At 33.5% G+C, this 20,642-nt stretch overlaps 1 protein-coding gene and 1 long non-coding RNA gene across 2 annotated transcripts in view; one reads left to right on the top strand and one right to left on the bottom strand.

Annotated features, from left to right (window-relative positions):
• Window positions 1–4,603, top strand: part of LOC133516302 (uncharacterized) — an 83,627-nt gene extending 79,024 nt beyond the window's left edge. Inside the window, exon 8 of the mRNA XM_061849155.1 lies at window positions 4,349–4,603. Within this exon, the coding sequence (XP_061705139.1) occupies window positions 4,349–4,434 (86 nt within the window). The 3' untranslated portion in view covers window positions 4,435–4,603. The remainder of the gene's footprint in view (window positions 1–4,348) is intronic.
• LOC133516303 (uncharacterized) overlaps window positions 1–20,642 on the bottom strand; it is a 175,622-nt gene that overhangs the window by 71,830 nt on the left and 83,150 nt on the right. The gene's annotated exons all lie outside the window — the stretch shown is intronic.

Below are 20,642 nucleotides of genomic sequence, written 5' to 3'. Positions count from 1 at the left end.
ATGTATATTATAATTGATTTTTCATCACACTTGCTTGAAAAAGATCTTATTTCAAGCAGGTGTACTGAAGGACAAAGGCCTATATTGTCCCTTAGGGAGTTATAGGTTTTTTTTTATTATATCACGAATTCATAGAAACCACGTAGTGTAAATGAGTTTTACATTAAAAATACTTCAGTTACTAATCTAATATGTTTAAAAATATTTAATTTGATTAATTTAATAGCAGTTTAGAATATTTTTACATAATTTTCAATCGTGGCTGAATGCCGAATAGGTCTGTGCCTTTGATGCCTAACCTATCAATGAATGACAATATGGCGGACTAATGTTTGAAATGTCACCGTATTTAAGAATAATTTCGCTTAAAATTTAGTTTTTTTTTTCGCAAGTGTGAAGAAAAACATTGTGTGTAACTTCGGGGGTAAGAATATTGCAACCTCGGGTCTTTAATTCCCTCCAGCCTCCGGCTATTGGGAATTACCACTCAATTAGATATTACTTTGCCAGTTTAAGAGGAAAGTATACCACGTGATCGTCCATACAAAAGGACAATTTTTTTTCCAATTCTAAACATTTTCCATTCCCCATGATTTTTTAGTAGGAATGTTATTGACACAATAAAAAACTAAGGTTATAGGAATTCCTTTTCTTTAAATATTTGCATAACAAAATTATTTTTTTAAACGAAATCTATAAACCTAGAATATATTATGCTGAAACGATCGACATCAATATCAAAGTGATTTGTTAAGATTTAGTTAGTGGAAAACGTTTTCTCCTTAAATGGAATTTCGTAGAAAAATTACCGTTATTAAAAAATATGGATGTAGATCTGAAATAAATATTTTCAATTTTAATTGCATGACATTAGATGTTATTTTTATGTCAGTACTCGAAGTGGCCTGAAGTCAAATTTAATTATCTAATAAACAAATGAATCAGCGTCTATATTCGTTTTAAAAATTACTACTAAATCAGAAACATTATTCTTATACCATTTCCATTCAAAACACCAAAGCAAACATCTGTATTTTAATTATTCGTTTGCTTTATAGATGGCTTTCACGCAAAATCGATTTTTATCAAAAGCGCTACTAATAAGATCATTGGGCTAAAAGGGGCATTGAGAGCCCAATGAGTTATTGCTTCCCGCCTCGTTTCTGAGACAATTTCCTCCAAGGGCAACACAGTAGGGCGTTGTCTGAAGATAATAAATTTATCATCGGCGCAACGCAAGGCAACCCTGCCCGTGCCCGTACACTGAACCCTGACGGTAAATTATTTTGAGGTTCATAAATCTCTAAGGTTATGATTTGTGAGCGGTTAAAGCGACGTGTTAATATTAAAAGGCTTTTCTAGTGTTGTTTTAATATAAGAACTATTTCTATTCCTGTTAACTTAGCACAAATCATGAATTATTACTATTTTCTTTGGAATGTCTTAAGCTGGGCTTGCCTTAGAAAATCAACGCACAAGGTATGCGCCCACACTGAGTACTTCAAGCAGCAAAGCCAGTTCCCAATTCTCAATCCTTGATCGAGAAAAAAGGTTTTAATACGACCTTATATATTTCAAAGGTAGTTAAATCTAGGCCCTAGTGAACAAACTTTCAAGGCGGTCTATTAAAAACGAAAGACACAAGCAAATCAATGTACAGTCAGTAGAAAATAAATAGTGACGACCAAATACATCGGAACGTATCTTTACACTCTGGCTTGTGCCGTTCGCGAGAACGGCATAACTATAGACACTATCAATTTGATACGGACTGTACCCATCAGTGTTGGCCGAACGTTAATTAGAATTGACCATATTGAAAATTAACCATTACAAATTGAATCGTAAACTGTAACCGTCCGTTACGGTTTAGGGTAACGGACGGTTACATAAGTAAGTAGGTAGAAGAGTGGTAATCTTACCACTTAAACGAAAACTTGTCGGATCAAAGAACAGTGCTACCTATGTGAATATATATCCTATTTGTCATGACGAGATAAAGAAAATAAGTCCGTTCGCAATTTGATAGTTTCAGGGAACGTGACGTGAATGTTAGTTGCGCGCTTATATTTTACAAATTTAAAATACTTTTTCTAACATAGATAGATAGAATACTCTTTATTGGCACACCTTAGTAAAAAGATAGAAAAGAAAAGAAAATTAACAATTGATATAATGTAGAGACAGGCAACTGGCCTCGAACACGGCCATGCCATATTCTGACTAATGTGTAGAGTTTGTGGAGTTAAGGCTTGTAGTGTTAGAAGTTTGGCTCTGCATGAGATCTGATAACTTTTTGACAGTGCTATTCGTTTTTCTTTAAATACAATCCATCACATTTATAACAAAGTAGAAACAAAGTGACCTTTGGGACCTAAGAAATAAAATATAAACAGAAGATCACGTTAGGGTGGAACACAATTTTATAATGAAAATTCAATTTAAATACCAAACGCCATAATATGTCTAAAATTAATTCTCTGGTCACAATATTTATAAATCTGATATACCTAAATTCTGACCTAATACAAGTATTATATTCCTAGCTGATACTAAATATATTATGATTTTAGGAATGCAAATAATCCGCTTTTGTAAATTTACGCTAAAAGTAAGTTATAATATAAAAATATATATTATGAAGTGTAAAAACACTTGAATTATTTAGTAATTTCTCATCAAACACTAAGGGTCTAAATAAATTATTTGCTGTCGTAAAAGTGTAATATTATTTTAATTGAATATGTTGATAATGTTATTTTCTCGGAAGACTCCGTAAAATTTGTTCTGTTCTCTGTGCGTTCAGCTCAAAGCTGGGGAAATTAAATTACTAAAGGCTTTCAGCGGCGAAACGACGCCAAGTTGCCACATGAAATAACATTTTATAGTGAAATGTTAAAAAGTATTCTTAAAAATGGTGCTTGTGTTTTTAATTTAATCTAGCTTGAAAATTAATTATCACGTACCTAGTGAAAATTATTTTATATACAGTTGCACAAAAAATGGTAGTAAATAAAACATAAAACCGGTGCCCGCTATTTAATATTCATTCAAGAACGAATTCTATCATTTATCATTAGTTTCAATTCAACTGTGTTTAAGTGTGTTTGTGTAAAAATGAGTTATCTTAATTAATTTTTGCAATGTGCTTATCATCGCTTAACATAATTTTTTGTAGTTACTGAAATAACAATATCATACAAGTTCAAGGGAAAATTAAAAACTGAAGGTGTCAATACTTATGTAACCAATATTTCTTTAAATGTATTAAAAACGTGATTTATTGCACATGTTTAAGTGTCATTATATACTTGTACCGTGTCTATTATTTCGGGACTCGTACATAAGGACACACTTTCCTCGCTTGCAATAAAATATGCCTTGCCTAATAATGAATACATACAAACTATGTATTATACATACGAACAGTCAATATCTGTACAGCCAACCAGCGCACAATGGTGATAATTAAAATCAACGATTACAAATTTCATATTTACATTGGATATTTCTATAACTGAAGGGTCCCCAGCAAGCTCGGTTTTCCATACAAACGTAATTATGCTCCCATTTAAAAAACGACTAGCTAGATTGCTTTGTAACTTTGTACTTATTAGGATAGGTATCCTGTAATAAGTAATGTAGCTTCAGATACCATAATAATAAAAAATACAATGAATTTAAGTTTTTCATTCAATAGTTGTTTTTCTTTCGGTCCGATTCGGAGAATTATTCAGACACCTTTAAGATGTTGGAAAGATCTTTAAAAGATCGATAACTAAACGACATGTCAAAATTGACGTTTATTTCGATTCCGCTGTAATCCCAATATCTATCTACGATATTACTAACGTCAAAGTGATATTGGTTGCCCGAATCGAGCTGCTTCTGTTAATTATACGACATACAAACGATATCTAAAAGAGAACTTATCTAAACCAGAACTTATCGTTATCGTATCTCATTTTTGGAATCGGGCCGTCTATTTCGTATTATAAACTGTAGCTATAAAAACTACTTACAGGACTAGATATATATCATGTTGTATGTTCAAAGTTTCACTACAATGCAACACCCAGTTTTAAAATGAGAACAAAACTCTGTTTGTATGGGAAGGTAAAATTTGGCCGAGCTTGCTGGGGATTGACATCGCTTAACAAAATATGCGTAACATTCCGTCAAGAATGATGTACCTAAGTGATGAATTAAATTAGCGATTAAAAATAAAAATGCGACTATGTCTGAAATAGGCACGCTGTTGGACTGGCCCGTTACTAGAATTCGTTTTTTTTTTTTAAATTGATGACATAATACATGCGTTAACTGTAGTGTATATTTTTTGTTTCAGTTACATCGCCAGGGTCCGCTACTACATTGCAAGGGTGTCAAATTCTTCTGCTTATGCATACAATTATTTGGGCAAATAACACTTAGATTAGAAAATAAGAATGGAAATTATACAAATAAATAATTATACTAGATGTATTAATTCTTTCATGGACGATTGTGAATTTAGTTGAAAAACCTAAACGAGCTGACAATTATACCAAAGAATGTAAAGACTAAGAGATATTGTTGATTTAATATAAATTATATATGTGAATATACGTTTCATTTACTTTGATCCTATAGAATTGCAATTCAAAAAAATGTAACGTTAAAAAGCTGAGGCACTCCTTGGTGAAATGAGTAAAAAATTGAAGTTTGGAACGCGGCAACAACAGCGCAATGTATCCGTCCATCTATAGCGTTAAATAATAAGTTTTTGGCAAAAAAAAACATTTTTGGTACAAGCTTTTATCGCTGACTGTACTTTTGTTTCCGTTGTAGTAGTACTTTCTGTACCGTTCGAGTTCAGACTCAGACTACACAAGCATTACTGCAACACTGTTGCAGCGCGAAAATACTGCCGACTGCATTACTGCCGCAAGTGTTCAAAATCGAGGCAGCAACATCAATTTTGACATTTGCGGGAGTAATGCAGGCGGCAGTATTGTCGCGCTGCAATATTGCGTACAAATGTCAAATATAATACAAGTTACTCGATAAAATGGCCCTTCCTTACATTGTCTGTAGACCTGCAGTAGTCTGACCCAAACGGTACATTTATTCACGAGCGCCTTGTGTTGTGTGCTGCAAATTAGCGCACAGTAAGTGCCGCGCTACAGTAAAGATAATAGTAGTGTATGTGACTGCTACATAATAAAAGGCATTAAAATACACAAGTGTGGGTTTAAAACGAACGAAGTAAGTAATTGAGAATTGAAATTGTATGCAACTGACATTTCATTTCGAACAAAAAGGCATCTCGGCTGATATTAGAATAGACGTCAAATCGAATTGCTTTTTTTTCAGAGATGTTCCAAATTTGAATGTTATTAGGTCATTACCAAATCGATTCTGATGTAGTTATGAAGCAATTACGAAATTATCACAGATAAGAAATTTGTTGTAACGATACAGTTTATCATGATGCTGGCCATTATTTACGAATTTTGAAGGCATCATAGAAGGTTTATGGTATGTAGATAAAAGGATTTTTTCTCCCATACGCTATATGCTCGGAAATGTTCACTTTATCCTAGTAAAATAATACGGGAAGTTCTTCCGAATGGAAAAACTCCAACGAAAAAAGATCAAAATCATTATTGTACTATTTTAGTAGACGGGAAGCTGTATGAAACTTTTAATAACGTATCAACTAAATAAAATCAATGCAAACAACTAAATATTGAAGTCGCATCCACATTGTTTAAGACCCGGTAGGTACAACTATCATTTCAAGCTATAGGATATAATGAGGAAGGGCGAGCAGAGCAATGAGATGAAAGATGATCATGATGATGATTGAATAAAGTTGAATAACATCTTTGCACCACAGGAAATATATACCTTATTGCAGTAAAATCTATTTCCACAGGTAAAACTCAAAACAATGTTCTGAATTCAAGGGGACAGTACTATAAATTGACGCCTCACCAGTAACTAAACCAAAAAGTAAATTGTATCAGATTTCACCTTGTCCCATGTAGGTCCGGTTTATAACTTATGAGGAAGGGCGAGCAGAGCAATGAGATGAAAGATGAATGATCATGATGATGATTGAATAAAGTTGAATAACATCTTTGCACCACAGGAAATATATACCTTATTGCAATAAAATCTATTTCCACAGGTAAAACTAAAAAATTGTTCTGAATTCAAGGGGACAGTACTACAAATTGCCGCCTCACCAGTAACTACACCAAAAAGTAAATTGTATCAGATTTCACCTTGTCCCATGTAGGTCCGGTTTATTACTTATGGACTCAGGCAGGACCGCTTCGTACACAATCCTATTTCTTCACCTTCTTAACTTGACATTATTGTCATGTGGTCCACTTTTCTGATTCGTCAATTGTCACTTATCTATCTTGTCCACATTCCTATATGGCCCACAGTGCTAGCATTGGTGGAGGTCAAAAACAGGTCAACAAAACTTTCCAGTTGGAAAAGAGCAATGCACGGTATAAATGAAAAGTGCCGAATTTGCCTTATTACTAGAAGGCAGTCAGGAATTATCCTATGGTGGACCACATGACAATAATAAAATAATGTTGACACCCATAGCGCATCATGCGGTACCCTAAACCATAGAGAAATAAGTAAGCTTAAGAGTGCTCACTCCATACATAAATTAAATACTATTTATTATAAGTTTCAAGCGAGCTTTTAGTAAAGTTATTTGTCATAAGATTTAAACTTAATAAATATAACATTTTAAGCGAGATATAACCTTATTAATTATGTGTTTTACTGTACCTCCCATACAACTTATCATTTATTAAGTAAGAAAACAGATGTATGGAGTGAGCACTCTAAGCTTACTTATTTCTCTATGGTTTAGGGTACCGCAGGATGTGCTATGCACGACCCCTCAACCTCGTTCAGTCATCACGTCATCGCATCTTTGTCGCGGATTGCGACGCGAAAAACATCTAGTCTTTACTGTTGCGAGCGTAAATGCAAATTTTAATTACATTTCCCGGTTATTTTAAAATAAATTTAAATTTTTGCTGCAGGAAATTTCATGGCAAGTAGACATATAATTAGTGAAATTTTACGCGAATACTGTTAAGTAAAATTAGTTAGTTATGTATTAATAAGTTATGTTCCTATATTATATTTAACCACACCCAGTTAACGAAAGTATCTAATGTATAATACCTTATTCAAGTTTAAGCTATAAATCTCTTGTTTAAGGCAAAATAATGTTTTACATTATGGTGATAAGTATTAGTTGCCTAATTATTATAAAAGTGAACACGCAAATATTAAGCGATTTTGGATAAAATGTTTACAAATGAAATTTAACACGATCCCACCTATGGCGAAATTTGATAACGTAGGACAGTAATTAAGGCCAACACTTGTTAAAAAGTTGTTTCAAAATGAACGAAACGTAGTTAACAACATAACAGGCGTCGGAAACCTTTTCGGAATTAAAATTTGCGACGATAAAACGCAAGAGGAGGGCGAGATTAAGCGAAAAGTTACCTACCTTTTATTTTACAGCAGCTGAACAGGGATGCGATTATAAAAACACATTGTCGACAGAAAACAACCATTTGATACCTAATATTATCCATAAAATTGCCTTTATGAGCAGACATACAGATTTAATAACTTCGACATTTTAACATTTTTTTTAAAGATTAAATTCTGGTGAATATTGGAGTGGTAGTTAATAATAATTAATAATACGAGTATTTTACGCAGCAGTATTGATACAACTTGAGCAAAATAGGTAAAGTTTAGCATTTTATCGACACACATATCATAAACGGTCTATGATGTGTTACAAAATTGCAAATTACGGCCAGCATAAACTGTTTCAGGGTTCCACTAGAAAACCTTACAGTTTCGCCTTGTCCGTCTATCTGTCCGAAGCTTTGCTCCGTGATCGTTAGTGCTAGAAAGCTCTGCAATTTGGCATGGCTATATATTATATTAAGCACACACTTATACCTACCTAGTGGGTAGGTAGTGACCCTGCGTATGAAGCCGATGATCCTGGGTTCGAATCCCGGTAAGAGCATTTATTTGCATGATAAGCCCAGATATTTGGGATGTTTTCTATGTATCTAAGTATTTGTATATTATATATATCGTTGTCTGTGTACCCACAACACAAGCCTTCATGCGCGTACCGTGGGACTGGAGTCAATTTGTGTAAGAATGTCCCTATAATATTTATTATTTATTTATATTTTATTACGTTAGTGCAAATGTATTTTGTAGAAGGTAGCAATGGAAATCGCTAAAACAGTATTGCGTGTAAATATAAATTTGTTTACACGCTAAGTATATCGTTTTGGTGATTGGAATCGCAAGTGATGTTAAGGGGAACAACAGAGTAGATATAAGATTTTTCCGGCCTTTAAATTCATGCTTTTTTAGGGTTCCATACTCAAATGGTCAAACGAGACCCTATTACTGAGACTTCGCTGTCCGTCATGCCGTCCGTCCGTTCGTCCGTCACCAGGCTGTCTGTCTCATGAACTGTGATAGTTAGCCAGTTGAAATATCTACAGATTATGTATTTCTGTTTCCGCTATAACAATGAATACTAAAAACAGAATAAAATAAATATTTCTTTTCAATCTCGAGGTTCTCATCCAATCACCGAAGTTAAGCAACGTCGGGCGGGGTCAGTACTTGGATGGGTGACCGTTTTTATAGATATTTGGTACGGAACCTTTCCTGTGCGAGTCCGACTCGCACTTGGCCAATTTTTTTAACTACCTATTCACGGATAAAAAAAAATGGGAAATAAAAGTACGTAAAGGAGAAGAACATATACTTAGACTGTACCTAGGTATGTTTGTTTGATGTGAAACTTTGAGGGAACCTATCTGGAGTGTTTGTACTTGACTTACTTATATAAGAAATAAAGATAAATGATAAGCTTTGGATAATTATCCAGTAGATATAATATATTACTGTAATGAGTCGTTTGTGGCATTTATTACGTTAGTCTGGTTATCTGTAGTTGATTTTCTTGGTTGTGTTGTTTTTTAGGCATCGGTACCCACCTCAAAAAAAACTTTGTCCGTTCGTCTAGATAGACAGGCAGTCATTCTAAAAAAACGCCTGAAGTGAAGAAAAGTTATCAAGTTGAAATTTATAACAATTCGAAGTTACATTCTGGTGTCATTTTGCAATTATCCGTGCGTCCCAATACATGGTAAGTACAAGTACAAACGAAATGCACGCGCGAATGATACGAGTAACAAATAAATATCTATCTTATAGCAAACTAATTGAATTAGTCTCCAGATCAGCCCCCCCAATGCAGAGTAATTTGTATGCAAGGTTCCTAAGTGAATAGCATTGTTGACTGTACGTTAGATGACATAAAAAAATGGACAATAGAAAATAAAATAAAAAAACATAATGCCACACTTTTACACTTAAAATACTAAGCAATTTCAGGTGTTAAATTCGTATAATATACCTCTGTGCTCTTTATTTCTGAGAACAATATTTTTGATATGTTTCATGCACCGACTTGGCAGATCAATATGAGATAGCCATTAGAGCTTTATAAAGTCAATCAAATTCCATTCCGTGTTTTATTCCTGTTTTTCAACCTATTGGTAATTATTCACAATCTTAAACAAAGTAACTTAGATGGGAAGTTTTAATTAAAAACTTGAGACACTTCTTGACCAACTCTTTAAGCTCAGTCTGGTTTACGTTTTAGATTTTGAAGCTACGTACATTTACAGAACATTTATAAAACTTATTTACAACTCCAAATATAAGCAAACACTATAAAATTATTCAATAATAATATTATAATGTTCCACATTTAGAAATTTGCCGTTGTTTATTTTTTGTTATTACACAATCCTACCACATAGGCCAGGTAAGTTTTCCTTGACAGCAGCTGAGTAATATTATGTGAAATTATAACTATTGTGTCAAAATCTATACAAGGTTTGAAAAGTAGGCCCAAAGTACCCGATATCCTGAAAATCAGGAATTTTTCCGTAACCTTACGCATTTATAAATTCGTTTTTCGCTTAACAATTTTCAGAAGGTTCGGCGTCTAATGGCCGATCTACGTGTGTTGATAATGTGATCAGCGATCCTGTTAATGGAAATATATAGCTTTTGCCCTGAGCTATGTCAACAGTAAAATGGTAAACGGTAGATATATCTAGACATACAGAGAAAACGATTGTGGATTGTACAAAATATATATCTTCAGATTTTAAATAATACTTATAGGAAAATAGGTTTTGGCTTTCCCTTGTGGGATATATTCATTGGAGGGATTTTTCCAATGACGACGTTTTTAAGAAGTACCACGCACGATAATAATGTTCGGTGTATAATTAATTTTTCACCACACCAACTGGTAAACGCCCCCTTGATTGTTCAAAAACTAATGAGAAAGTTGCATTTTATCCACGTGTGGGGGAAAGTAGTCAGATGCAAATTTTGAGTTGTTTCCTTATGTTGCCTGGTAGAATTGACTTTACAAATGATGATTTTCACAATTTTAAGCGTTGCAAGGGTTTCAAGGCACAGCTTTGCCCCCCTCTAAAGCAAATAACTATTGATTTTATAAAAGGAATTGTGCTGGCTACCTGAAGAAAAAAAACATTTTGTGTTGTGGACATCATAGAAAACACAGCACATACTCGTATTTACAATGGACAATCGATACAAGATGAAAAGTACTAGAAAATGTAGAGCCATTAAAGTTTTATACTATTTTCGAGCATGTGTTTAAAAAAAAATCCAGTGATGGGAGAGTCCATGTCGGGTTTTAGTAATTCGATCTGTTTCCAATATGATACTGATTTATTAGTGTCAAAAGTGATATTTCTTCAACCAAAAACGTCACTTTTGACACTGACAGATCAAGATCAGTATCATTAAGTCGAATAAACGCTCGACATATTTCGATCCAATTATTGAAAATCTTCTTCACGGAGCAACGTCCAATCCATCTTTCCAATTTAGATAGATCAGAATTTTGCAGAAAATCAGAATTTTGCAGGATACCGGTTCAAAGGTACAACGCAATGGAACTTCCTTATTTGTTAATGTAGTTCCATAAATCCATCTGGAATTGTTCTGGCAAAATCTTTTAGGTTATGTCTGCATTAATAGAATTCTAAAATTTATCGCAGTTTATGATATATATAAGAGTGTATACTCCAGTATACGCGTATTTTAGCGGAGCCAAGAAGCACTTGATCCAGTTATTAAAATTTGACAGTGTGAATTTTCAGTGGAAGGTAAATATTGGTATTTTAATAATAAATATGTAAACAACGTAAAATCAGAAAAATGCCACTTGCCTCAGTATACTTAGGAGGTATTGATTTCATTTATAGTAATTACCTATAAATTAAACAATTTTCCAGTACAAAAAGTATCAAAATAATGTTTTAATGGTTCCTATGTACGTACCTACGTTTTTTTTCTATTAAGTAGTTATTTGTAATGTTTTGTTTGTATGAGAATATTGCAAGTCGTCAATAACAACTAGCAAATTAGTTAAAGTTTTGCACATAGAATATTAATATTTCATAATAGAATTAATGGGCCTTAAATTAATGGAGGTAAAATTTATTATACTTTTTCTCCATACAAAGTTTATTTATTTATTTACTTGAACTTTATTGCGCACATAAAGAAAAATGTACAAATGGCGAACTTAATGCCAAAAGGCATTTTCTACCAGTCAAACAGAGACATTTGTGTATTTGTGTGTGTGCAGGAAAAATAATAAACGTGAAAAATAATATTGGAAATATGTATATAAAGTTTGGCCACCCTAATGAGTAACTAGTTGTTTGTTTAAAACGATGATTCAATGAAGACCCCCGTCGATATAAGAATCAAATAATTGATAAAAGTGTCGGCCGAACGTTAATTAGAAATGAAAATATTGAGAAATAAACATTACATATTGAATCGCAAACCGTAACGGACGGTTACAGTTTACGGTTCAATTTGTAATGGTTAATTTTCAATTCTAATTAACGTTCGGCCAACAATGACAGATAAAATAATACTAACATACGCTCATACAATTTATTTCATTAATAATACGTCTCTGGAACGGTCTTCTCCCTAAAATTACAAAAGCTCCCAATAAGTCTGCTTTAAAAAAATCTGTGCGTGATTTATTTGCTGGCAGTTCAAATACCAATTAAGAGCCCGGTAACGATTTAAGAGCAAAAATGTAAAATTGGTAGATTTAGTCGTTGAAATTGTACACCTTTTGTTACGTAATATGTAAATAACAAGTATTGGTTTCTATTTGCGTGTCTTCAAATCTTGCCTTTTAATAATGAGGTCGCAAGCGTGCGACCCCGGTTATATGTGACGAGAAGGGACAGTTAAAAAAAAAAAACACAATATTATGGTGTTCAATTATACAAAATGATGTTTAAGTTTCAGCAAATGTTGTAGATTGTTTAAATATCAGAATTACGTTGAAATTAAGTCGATTTTCAGAGTAATTGATTTGAAGTAATTTTTGGAGAAAATTGATTTCGTCTAACTTTCATTTACACTACTTCAAAGTTATATTAACAACAATGTAGTTTATTAGAGTTGATTTACAGTCCAAACTTTACGAAATTTACAAATAAGATCGACAAAATCAGTGCTTTACGCGCGTTTACCTAAACGTCCATCAGAAAAAAAAACATTGCTAATTAAGTGAGTCTGTTTACAAAAATGTATTTATTAAAATAAAAGATAACAAGACGTGCTAATAGAAACCAGTACATGTTATTCCTAATAGTTAACAAAAGGTGTACGATTACATCGACTAAATCTATCAATTTGACATTTTTGCGACTAAAATGGATAATGGCCTCTTAAGTATCAGTCTCACGAACCGATTGTGTGTATTATATATATTTATATCTATTTATTTTTATAATTTATATATTAATCTTTATGTATTTAAGTAGTTTACAATTAATTTATGTGTATTGGGACTCTAATTCTTTCAAAAACATTTTTTTTAGTTTTAAATGCACCCCCTACAATCTTTTCTGCTTTGCCCTAAGGTTGACTGGTAGAAAATGCCTGGCCTTATACTTAATGTTCGCCTTTTGAACATAATTTTTTTTTCAGCAGTAACGTTTAAATAAATAAATAATATCGTCAAAAATGTATTACAATAACTTAATACTAAAGGTTTCGAGGAATATTATATCGGTACATACTTACTTACTCGCATTTGTGTAACGATTTACGATAATACATGAAGATTTAAAAAAAAAAATCACTTAACTTTTTAGAGTTGCCAATCTGTTGGGTTTAAATTTTCGAAAAACAAAAATTTAAACTCTTTTATTATTCATGATGGGTCTGGCCGTAAAACTCTAGATATTCAGGTCACGTGAAGAGTGCGTGTTTCAATTAAAAAACGCGGAATTAAAAGCTACGCGTGTCTGGCCGTCATGGCGTATATGAGAGAAACCCTGCATATCGTAAAAACGTAGGTACCATTAAAAAGTGACTTTACTGTGCGTTTAGTTATACAATAAATAATAAATATTAGTGTGTTCTATAACAACTTACTTAAAATTCATAAACGCAATATAAAGTCGCACAGAGATGCAATAGCTACGAAAGTAATTATTTTTTAGCAAATAACACTAAGAGAGTCAAATTTAGCCAGAACGTGGTGTTCTGGCTGGATGCATGATAGACTGATAGTATAATTATCTCTAAGAAGTTCATTAATTAAGTCTACAAACATATTTATGGAAATTCATCGACCGACGTTTTCCACCGTTATAAGAAACCTTTGACAAAACTCCATACTCCTTAAACCCAAATAACACATTTCTTTTATTGTTCGGTAAGAATGGAAATCTTTTCTGCGATTCCTTCCTTTACAGGGCCCATATGTGAATCATTATAAAAACGAGAGGTTTTTAGGGCAATATTTTATTCCGAGAGGGTTTTCATTAGAAGTGAGAATATTTTCGTGTACGCAATGTTGAATTTAAGGAAGCTTCGGATTTTATTTTATAACAACCACAGACCCAGAAATAAATTGAAGTGTTTGGAGTTTAGAGACGCCGCCAAATTAAAATAATTTATAAGATCGGGGGCGAGCAAAATTCAAGCCGCTTAAATGTATTTAAAGATTTATTAATTTCGCGATAATATTTTTATTAGGTATCAGTATAGTGATGATACTGATAGTTGAACTGTTTACAGAGCGGTACAATATATACTACTCACCATAAAGTATTTATTGTTTTTTTTTTATTAGTAAATAGAGATGTATGAATGAGATTTTGGCAAAAAAATCATTTTTGTTACAAGCTTATATCGCTGACTGTACCCGACTGTATCGCGGACTGACTTCAATTAAAGTTAATTTTCGTTGTTTTAACCCATGGCCACCTCCTGTCTCGATTACCGGATCAGCTCTATATCATCATAATATTGCATTTTCATCCGATTTGCAAATGTATTAAAATTTTTAGCTCAGTCGGAAATTGGAAAGGGAGTCAAATTTAGCTTGCAAGATTTGACCCACACTAACAAAATGACATACATACTAAATTAATATAATACTACCAGATTTAATAAAACATTCAATTCAATTTAATAAAAACCGTAACCTCATCTGGGGCCTACTGCATAACAAAAATACAAGCTAAATGCTATAAGTGATTTTGTATGTAAAATGACTAATAGTATTAACTTTCATTTTATTGTGCAATAGACTCCTGGTGGCGAATACGAGTACCTAATGAAAGTATATACATATATATACTTTCATTAGGTACTCCTTCATCTTACTGTACACTATTTTATGCAAATAAATTACTTACTTACTTACTATAGATACTTCATCTAACTCAATATTGTATAATAGATACCTCATCTAATTCAAATTTGTTAACATACTTACACTCTTCAATCGGCTTCATGTACCTATGTAACTATCTGCTGAACCTAAAAATAGTTATTTACGATACAAGTGCGGCAGCACTTTTTGAACAATTGTATTAAAAAGCCTATTTTTTTCCCACGCCACGTATAATCATCGATCGTAGTTCCCCTACTACGCCCTTTTGTTCAACATAATACCAACTTCTGATTGTGTATCTGACATAGTAGTACTATCAGCACAAGCGAGGCAAGTCACTGACAGCAATTGGTTGCCGAATTTTAAAACGTCAGTAGGTCAGTATTATAGGTACAAATGTTGAATAAAACTAGACAAAATCCATAATCGCAGAAGACGTGATATGGCAACAGTAATAAACAGCCACCTAGTCTGCAAAAGTACATCGTATTTCGTCTTGGATTGTTAACCCCTATCAGAAAACCAATACTATGTGTTATTTCCGCTTACAAATACTTAGTTTTTATCGATCCTAAGATCAGACTTGTTTGAGATGAACACTCAACTGTGTAAGCAATTCAAGATTTCCTGATATACAATATTACGCTCTCTCTTAGGCTCATACTCGTAAAGTTTACGTTACATTAGTGTCTAATCAATCAATCAAGAGAAATTAATGTTTACCTTACCGCAACCTAACTAAGGTAATGTCTTATTTTACCAGAAAACCCTGCAAATCAGCGTAGGTACCTACATCAAAAGGTTGACCGGTTGAGTGTTAACCGTTTAATAGGGCTACATAAGGCATCATCGAATGATTGCCGTTGTAAGACTTGACGACAAAGTTTAGCTGGCGATGCCAACGTCCGAGCATAATTTGATCGACAACGGATTTGATGTATGCGAATCTAAATACGTTGTCAGATTCAAGGAAAATAATACTGATATCAATTTCCCGAACTAAATATGCATGTCAGTCACTTGCCATGAAGCATTTTTAAGACCTAAAAAAATTTACTTGTTATGTTATGAAAATGTGTCGTGGCATTACCCAGAATATAATTTTTGCTCAGCGAGGCAATTATTACACTACTACTTTGCATATGATAGTTTACATGTAAATCCGTTGGAGCTGTATGTAATTAACTCGAACTGCTGTCCTCTTGAGCATTTATTTGTGTAAATTATTAACCACCTTTAGTTGACCTCTTTTTTTTTCCTTTTTTTTTGACCCAGGGGGAATCCTCCGTTATGGATCCCACTGGCACGGGAGAAGCCGAGTGGGTATGTCCGACTCCCACGGACGCGCGCTTTGTGGACGGGGTTTCGGGAACGCGATTGTAGACTTCCGATACCCCGTCGGCGTTGCCATTATGGTCTTGTCTTTTGTGGCTGCTGCAGCAGCTTACTCCGCTGAAGACGCCTCGGAACACCTTTAACATGGGCCTTCCAGCTCGGAAACCTTTAGTTGCCCTAGAGCAACACACGACAAGTTGGACTAGTCCAAAACGATTGGATGATTTAAAACACGCCCATTTACTATTCTTTACAGTCACAATTTATATAGATACGTATTGGGTGATTTAACGGCATCCTTATTGACAAACGCTAAAGGGTTAGTAAAATGTTTATAGGGATAATTAAATGTTTTAGATGTAAAAAGAACGTCTATTTATTTCTTTTTGCATCGGCAACTGAACGTTTAATCGATTGTGTTTGTTTTTCAACACTGAATCGAATTTCGGTTCTTTCCGTTTGAATATTTTCTCATAAATCATTGTAATGGGCATTTATTTGACTTGCTCAGAATGAATTAGGTTTTTAAGTACCACGGTTAACGTGTTATAAAACCTCCTGTTGGAATAATTTATGGAAAAACACACCTGGCTGTTATGGCTTTGAAATATTATTTTACGAGCATTGTCCAGTAATAAAAACTGAAAACCACTGCCGCAACATATTGGGAATTTTATTTTTATTTGCCACTGTTCGGTGACTAAATTAACTAATCACATAAGAGGGAAAGGTAGTAACTACAAATATTTGTGTTGTTAATAAGAGGTATGTTTTTGCTTAATAATTTCTATAATATTATAGTAATATTGGTTAAACAACATTGACGAAATCTGCATAGGTTATGTACTAACTAAACAATTGTAAATCTAGCGGATTACAATGCGCCAGATATACTACAAGTATATTCCAGCAATAAAGGGTAAAAGATATGGGAGTACAGATTTAGGACATAAAGACGACAAGTTCTCTAGTGATAATCTTCATCCAGCCTTCGCGTCTGGTAATTCGGCCCATAAAAAGTTCTATATTCTATACAATCCAGCCCGCAGAAAGTAGGGGTGTCCTAGCTGTATCCCTCGGATTGAAAGGTCTAGAGACCCGTGTGGTATACCTATGTATGTATTTCAAAATTGCCAAATTGAGACTTATTAGGTTTTTCAGAAACTCGATGTTTAAAACGCAGGTATAACATAAAACTAATGGTGGGTCGTCGAAACGGTAAAGTTGAAGACGTCAACTAGTTGAAAAACTAGTTGATTTGTCAACTAGTTGGTTTCGTAAGCTTGTTTATCATTCAACTATTTTCAACTTTTTACTTCAACTCGCACTCACCGTCTCGTTTTCTCTGAGCAACAAGTTCTATTGCGCTCACTCAAAATTTCAACGATACCCTCAACGTCAACGTCATGCACCAATAATGGATCCACTTAAATATCGACTTTACTGCATGGCGTTAAAGTTTCGTTTTATTTTACTTTGAAATTCATACGTTTCGTTCGTTGATGAGCGATCAAACGGTTGAATTACCTGTGATTAACGGTTGAATCTGTGATACAAACGTAGTTTCTATTTTCTTTGGCACGTGACGAAGGGGCGTGTCTATGATTTATACACCGTGTTTTTATTGAATTCCGTTGACTCCGGGATATGGGTAAGTATGTTTAAGGAAACTAAGTGGCATAGTTAATTTGCAAAAAAAAAAATATATTTTTTTTTTCTATTAATAGTAACGTTGCTGTAACAAGGGCATTACTTTCAATTTAACCAAACAATTGAAAACTTTAACATATCAATGTCATTTCGAACATCGATCGTCCGAGATAGTACTTACCTTTAGTAGCAAATGCAAATATACATTCGTACTAAACACTAATCAATATGCAAACAGGCCCTAAGGCAAGGGTATATGCTTGTAAGGCCCTTACAAGATAAAAATAAATTATTGATTCCGAAATGGAGTTAATTAGAAACTCTTTGAGAAACTTACTTAATTTAAGCTCAGGAATACTCCCTTGAAATTAACGGAAAAAAAACACGGTGTATAAACCGAATTAAGGAAAAATATTTTCTAAATGGCATTTTTTAATTATTCATTTTATAACAATTGTAACGAACTTACTGCAAAATAAACTCGGTTATGTCCGTCTCTCTTTTAAAATCGGGTTTTAAAATCAAACTTAGTACCTATAGCGTGGCCTCAGCGTCGGTGCGGAACTCGAGCTTCGTGTATTACGAGTCTCGGAGAGAAGAACAATACAAAATTCTAAAAGGACCAATAAAATTTCCGAATCTTTTAGAATTAGTCACTTTCAGTTGTCCGCACCACCCCCTACGTCCTATATTCGTCTATTTTTCCTTTGCCCGCAAGAATTACTCTCAGCACACTTTTTTCAGACGAGTCCTCAGTTATTATAATAAGTACCTACTTGATATTGATCCTTTTCACACTTTATTGTCTAGTCTCAAAAGGATACTTAAACCTAAATTGTTTTAGTTAAAGTATGAATAATAATTAAATAGAATAAAATGTATAAATGTAACTTTCCGGTTGGCCTAATACCTACTAGATCATACTCGTAATAATAAAAATGTTTGCTTACAATCTATCCGATAATAATAAAACAGACATGAATGTTAAACCTATTATTTACCAATGTTCTACTTACCATCCATATAATTTCACACATACACTTTTTTTTAATTTCTGCTCTATTACATTTAACATAAGAGTTCGTGAGATATTTAGATACTGATTTTGCTCTGAAGACTGGTGAATAGAATTTAAGTATGGCTCATGATTTCATTTTCTCTCTGCTGTTAGTATGTATGTTAACATTATGTACTTAATAATGAACCTCCAGGTCTATGATTCTTAAGTATGTCAAGTACACTACTTTGTACTTCAAATCCATTTATATATGTGACTGTTTGTGTTATAAATGAAATAAAAAAAAATACAAAGGATCATCGGTATCGTTATAATATTCAAAATTAAGACATCGGATGAACCGAGTCAACCTATGGACTACTAACGAAAACTATTTTCTACGCCCATCACCTTATCAGGGAACCAGCATTGCCATTGATCTATGCAAGTATGTATATTGTTCAGGATCTCAAAATATACGATCTCTCTAGAGGTGCTAATGAAAGTTAATTTTATGAAAGTTAGGTAAGAACTGTTTGTTCCAGATATTCCTCGTGAGGACATTGTGAATGGTTATATGGTTCTTTATTATAATGAAGCGAAGTGTAAGGGGAGTCGTTGTCAGCAGCGGAATGGTTACGGCTAAAATCTGATCTGACGATAGTTTATTGGGCTGCGTATCGTAACCCAATAATTAGTATAAGTATTAAGTTAGGCAACGATCAAATTTAGAGCACGTTCAAAAATACCTGCGCTACGAGCTATACCGTGTTTGAATGTGCATAGTGTTTTCAAACGATGTCACTGCCGTTTTGTTTGATAAATAAAGTAGATAAGTAACTACGTTGCCGCGCCTGTGCGGTGATTGCAACGTTCAATTCCGTCACAGATTTTATAAAAATAGATTAACAGTGACATCGTCCGTTTTCAGCTGCTACAATGCTGTACAACAATGCTATTACAAGCAGAATGTAGCCCTTAGAAATAAACAAATAGGAAACTAAAAAAATATCAAAATAACAATTATAGCATAACAGATTTTCTTGTTTCGTGAGTGAGCACATCTGCAAGGGTTCGGTAAATCCAAATGAAATGAAGGGTATCCTAATTACGAGCAATCCTCGGGAATGAGATGCAGTCACGCGAACCCTGCACGCACGACTTTTGTCAGAGAGAAGAAAACGAGAAGAAACGATTTGTTTTCTGAGATATATAATTAACTAAATTGATTTGACAGTTACATTTGCAGTAACGTTGCCTGTGAAACAGTTCAGTTCAAAACATGACAGTTAACTGTTCAACGATCATATTTTACGTTTTATTTATTGATCATTTCTCCATCAGTTGCATGAGTTGCATGAAACAGTTGTACATAAATAATTTACTGAAAAATAATTGTAAATGAAATAGGTAAGACAAGTTGCATACACAGTGTATGAAAAAATAGTTAAATATGAACTCTCTCAGATTCCGTGCTGACTAATGTTTGCTGCGGTGGAAGAAATTCTTGTTTCCTACGACAAAACATGTTCATAGATAGAAAGATGCTATAGACGAGCTTTGCTCATAATTAGGTAATACTTATAGCGCATTGCTTCAAGGATAATTGATATGACAAGTTAAGCGACAAAATCGAAAATAAGTGATGAATGCATATTGCAGATCGATTCTGAACATGATAATATATTTTCATTTCTCATGCTCTGAAAGAGGGTCATAGTTGTTCTAAAAAGTGCGCAGAAAGTGATACATTTCTGCACTAGAGCATTTTACTTTCCAAGTACGATTTTTATTTTAATTTTTTACGAT

Source organism: Cydia pomonella, chromosome 3 (assembly GCF_033807575.1).
Source record: "Cydia pomonella isolate Wapato2018A chromosome 3, ilCydPomo1, whole genome shotgun sequence".
Classification (NCBI taxonomy): domain Eukaryota; kingdom Metazoa; phylum Arthropoda; class Insecta; order Lepidoptera; family Tortricidae; genus Cydia; species Cydia pomonella.
Note: the sequence above shows the minus strand (reverse complement) of the source record. Positions and strands in the feature narration are given on the sequence as shown.